Source organism: Cariama cristata, unplaced genomic scaffold (genome assembly GCF_000690535.1).
Source record: "Cariama cristata isolate BGI_N322 unplaced genomic scaffold, ASM69053v1 scaffold19244, whole genome shotgun sequence".
Classification (NCBI taxonomy): Eukaryota; Metazoa; Chordata; class Aves; order Cariamiformes; family Cariamidae; genus Cariama; species Cariama cristata.
In genome coordinates this window covers 308-5142 of record NW_009614896.1, presented here as the reverse complement: position 1 = coordinate 5142, position 4835 = coordinate 308, and the positions used below count along the sequence as shown (strand labels likewise).

Below are 4835 nucleotides of genomic sequence, written 5' to 3'. Positions count from 1 at the left end.
AAAAGAGTGTTTTTTGTTTTGTATGGTTTAGAAGGGGGGGGGGGGGAGTGGGGGAAGCATTATACAACATTATTTGTTCCAGATAGTCCCATCAAGTGCGCACGTAGCACAGTGGTTTCAACACACTTGCAGTCCGACCAAGAAGGTTATTCTTCAATCTTAAAAGCAATTAAAAAATCCATACTAATGCAGCACTGCCAACTCTCCTGGATTAACATTATGATGTACGGCTTCCCACTTCACTTGATGGCTCATAGCTATTTTCATGTTTCACTGCACAGCAGGATTTGCTAAACTGTTTTAATCCAAAAAGACACACCTTGGCCACAGCTGAGAAGCTTGATATGGTTGCAGAGTAAACTAACAGGTTATGTACTCAGTGTATCTGCTGTAGTTAAGTTTCATAACACAGAAGCATCTGGCTAAGCTCAGTATCACTTAAAACAGAGAGGTTTTTACAATATTTAAATAAGCCAGTGCTAAGAACTTAAAAAAACATTGGAAAATTGATTTTTTTTTCCTTAATCATTCTCAAAAGCATAGGGATGCTAGAGTTTTGTTTTGCAGACTATGAAAGAGTCTCATTTTTCTACAACTTTTTTTTTCCTTCCATAGATCTCACATGCATGCATGTATTTACAAAATGCTGACTAGATGAAAAACACATAACACTTAAAAATAATCAAAATAGGTTTACTAGTTACTTATTCATTTTATACTAAACTTTTAAAGGATCCTGCTTCTGATGCTGGTTTAATTATTTCAGTTAAGATCCCACCCAAACCAACAGTTAAAAAATTCAGGAAAAATTACTTATCCAGTTATATTCTATAGCAAAACAGAGAGGAAAAAGTCTAGTACTGGCTGCGTACAAGTCAGCAATAAGGAGTAACAAAATAGCTTTGAACTGTTCAAGAGTTAATGATTTTTCAGATACTGTTAACAGGACTTGATTGTTGACAGTCACTTAATTCTGTCATTCCCTTACCAGCAAGCAGTTATTTGTTCTACATTATCTGAACAGCTATTTTTATAAGTAAAGAAAAGAAACCAAGGCCAGAACCTATGTACAGAACAGGTGCCTTGTCTGGCCCTAGCACAGTTGGCTGAAATAATGGCATACATCCTCAACTACAAGTGAGGAATACATTGACAGAGGGAAGGGACTGGGTAAGGATGAGTTTGTTTGACCTCTCACCTGAGAGAGTCAACAGACTGTAAAACAGAAATGCCTTCCAGCTAGCACACATCAACATAACAGCTCCCAAAAACTGATCTGAGATACGAATAAACTAAAGGAAGGACTAAAGGAAGGTATCATTATATGCACTTTTTTCAGAAATGTTCTGTACGTGACTGGGGAGAACCACACAGCAGCTACTGAATTAGCTCTAACAGCAACTTAGAATGTCTCCATCTTAGAGATCGCTCATTCACCCAAAGCAGGATCATCAGTATTCTTCCCAGGGAGTCACTGCTTATTTTTTTTAAAGAAGTTATATTAATGCCTTAGAAGTACAGACGTGTCACTGAGATTTATTTAAATAGCATAGTAAAACATTTCATACGTAACAGTCTCCAGTCACTTCGTCAAAGTATCCGTTGTGGTTTTCAGAATTTTAACAGTGCTGTTGACTCAGCACATGCTCAGAACAGATGGCAATGGTTAGTGTACAGCATAAATCAACTTTCCAAAATATCTTACCTCCCTTTACTCTTTAATGTTTATTACATCAAGAAAAAATTTGTAAGTTTCATTTTTTATTGGACTAACAGCCCTGATACTGTAAGGGTCAAAAACCAAGAATTGCAAAAAAAAAATCACTAGTAAGATCAAATACACTAGTTTTGATTTTCAAATAGCAAAATTACATAACAATTTTTTAAAGTTATTCCTAAAAAAACTAAGGGAGTCAGCTGCAGTGCTTCAATTTGGAGTATCAGAAAGCAGCACTGAATTATTTTGATTTTTCCTAGATATACACTTTAAAAATCATGACTGAAAAAAAAATAAGACCTCAAAACATTATCCTCAAATGTCTTCTTAGACAGTATTTCACTAATGGAGATTTTTAAAAATTCAACTACTTTTGAAAGTTAACTTCCTACAATGGCTACCTTGTTTTGCTTTAAAATAAAGAGCTAGAATTTGAGTCTGTTGACAAGCATTCAAAAATTCTCTTTTTTAAACTGCCATCACTTTCAAGGCTCACACGTGTCAGAGGTGAAATACCCACCCTAGAGTAATTTAGAAACATCCTGGGATTCTTGTTACAGGAACTATTAGATCTTAACTTCAAGAAACCATAGTGGCAGGGACCAAAGACTCCGAGGTGCTCCTTCCACTGGCTCCAATACCTCTCAAGAGAAGTGATAACAGAGCACCATAAAACCCTACTAGGCAGACCAGCTAGCTATAGTGTAGCTCCAGAATTAAGCAGACGTATCTTCTAGTCTAAAAAGTAAAATTGTCACATAAGCCTCTGTTTTATTTATATATCAATTTTACTTAAGTCCATGTGGAATTAAGTCTTGTTTCCTCTCTACTCCCAAAGCGCAAGAAGTCTTACATCTTTTACAAGGAAAATGACTGTTCCTCTCTGCTGAATAGGAACATGCTGAATATTAATTAAGGAATAGGGAAGATGGCTCCTAGAATACGATGTGCAGAAACACTCTCCCTTTTTTTATTTTTCTTCTTCAGAGGAGACATATCTTGAGACTTCACAGATCTGATGCTGCTGATCAACATTCACTTCATGCATGAACTCATGCAAGGGGCCGTGCTGCTCAGCAGTCAAAGGACAGCAAAGTCTTTAGGCTTGCTTTGAACCTCAACATCATTTATTACAGATCATATGTCTGAGTACTTACTGCCAGCAAATAAGCACTGACCTTGAGCTGTATTTCTTTAAGATGGATTCCAAAATGTTTACCAGTTCCTCAGAGTTAATGAACTTTTGGGTGCTGAGCGTGTACATTTTTTCATAGAAGTCAGCAATTTCCATCCGAGCCTGAACAAAAAAACAGAGCTGTTCAGACAGGTGAGAAAGCAGCTCTTCCAAGTGAGGAGCTGTTCCTCCTAGTGCATTGCGACCCGTCGCCACCACCTTCTTCAGCTCATTATGCAGAGATGTGTAGATGGTTCGGATGGAGTCCTTTCGGCTGAAGAATGACTGACCACCTGTTCAGATAAATATGGAGGTATTACCAAAATCCAGGGACAGCAAAGATAGACAGCAATACTGGAAAACTGTATATAACCATGCTTGTTTTCCCCTAGGTGTTCCTAAGTGTTCTTTGATCACAGTATTTACACAGCATATACTCAGAAGTATTTTATGTAATTGCATGCAAGTTACAGTTCTCCCAATTCATATCTCAGCAGCCAATGACTGCTACAGAACTGCAGCTCCCTCACATCTGCCTCAGTTATAGCATGATCTTTCAGAAAACAAGGGTTCAGTTAAATTTGCTACTATGACACATGATCTGGAAATACTATTATCTGTGGAAGTCGGAAGAATCAAGTCATCATGCAATTTTACTGGCCTCCACTCCTATTAATAACTCTACGATCTTTTAAAGAGAACTCCCCGAACAATACCCTTTCAATCATGAAGCACTCAAATTTGCAATGCAACCCTTAAATGGGAACCATGTGACATTTGTGTGTACAAACTAAATGTTTCCAGTTCCTACCCAATCTTAATATAAACCAGAATTCAAAGGGAAAACAATCACGGTTTATCTCAGTGAGACCACACTGCCGGTTAATCCAAAACTAAATCTGATGGGAAAAAAACAGAAGTCTGTGCTTCTCTGCTGAACACTATGAGGAATTTAAAAGAGAAAAAAAAGACAAAAGTAGATGGTCAAAGTAAAAGATACTTAACTCTGATGCTACCAAAAGACTGTACAAAGTATTAACCTTATTTCATAATTTCTATTTACAGATGGCCTTATGTGCCACTGTGGCACTCAACAGCTGCAGCAGAGCAAGGATCATAGGGACTGAATCTGCAGAACTTTTAAAGGATTCCAAATTTAGGTTCCGCTTTGAAACTGCTTATAAATTTTGTAATGGTGGACAGTCCTTTTCACATCCATTTTACACATATAACGTTCAAAAGTGACCTTAGCAATTTGAGGCAGAAAGGCAGAGAATTGGTTATCATGGTGAAACAGCTACCTTCCTAAGCCAAGAGTTGCCTCCCGGTCATGGGCAGGATGAAGAATCATCTATTGCTGTTGTTCGTGACGTATATAAACACACAAAACTTTGTCCTTTCTGTTGTCAATGTCATCCTTTCTGCAAGCATCAAATTCACTTTTTAAAGTCAGCCTTATAGATAGAGTTTTGTCTGTAAACATCATCTTACAAAATAGTTCCAAGTCACCGCTTAAATAGCAAAGCGGAATTTTCTTGATGCTTTACTGCATCACACATCAGACTCGTATCCCTTGATCCATTTTTCCATGCCAGTCTGCAGTTCAAAGACAAAATAAGCAGCTTTGCACCCAGAGGGCAACATGATGACAGCTCACCCTGTGCCAGTTCGGGATTTTTCTATTCGCATACTGAGAGGGCAAGAAGCAGTCAAGATTACGGCCAAAACTTCCCAAGACCCTGCAGAGCCTACGTGAATAGCAATTTTTAGGAAGCTATCTCCAGCCTCCAGTACTTACATTTACGCAGCTCTCATATTAGGCCCTGGAACTGTGACGTGAAAAAGCTTTAACCCTTTGGTCACCTCACTGAGCTCACCTTTGCCGGAATCTCAGCCAGAGCATCCCAGCACAGAAACACCTTTGGCTAAATCTTGGGAACAGCA

The 4835-nt window shown here is 38.2% G+C and overlaps 1 protein-coding gene across 1 annotated transcript in view; it reads right to left on the bottom strand.

The window, feature by feature from the left end:
• The window catches only part of LOC104161248 (chromosome unknown open reading frame, human C12orf66), a gene marked incomplete at its 5' end in the record, with an annotated part of 6237 nt that extends 3049 nt beyond the window's left edge, over window positions 1-3188 (bottom strand). The window contains one exon of the mRNA XM_009699606.1: window positions 2896-3188. Coding sequence (XP_009697908.1) covers window positions 2896-3188 — 293 coding nt within the window. The remainder of the gene's footprint in view (window positions 1-2895) is intronic.
• Window positions 3189-4835: the final 1647 nt, after the last annotated feature.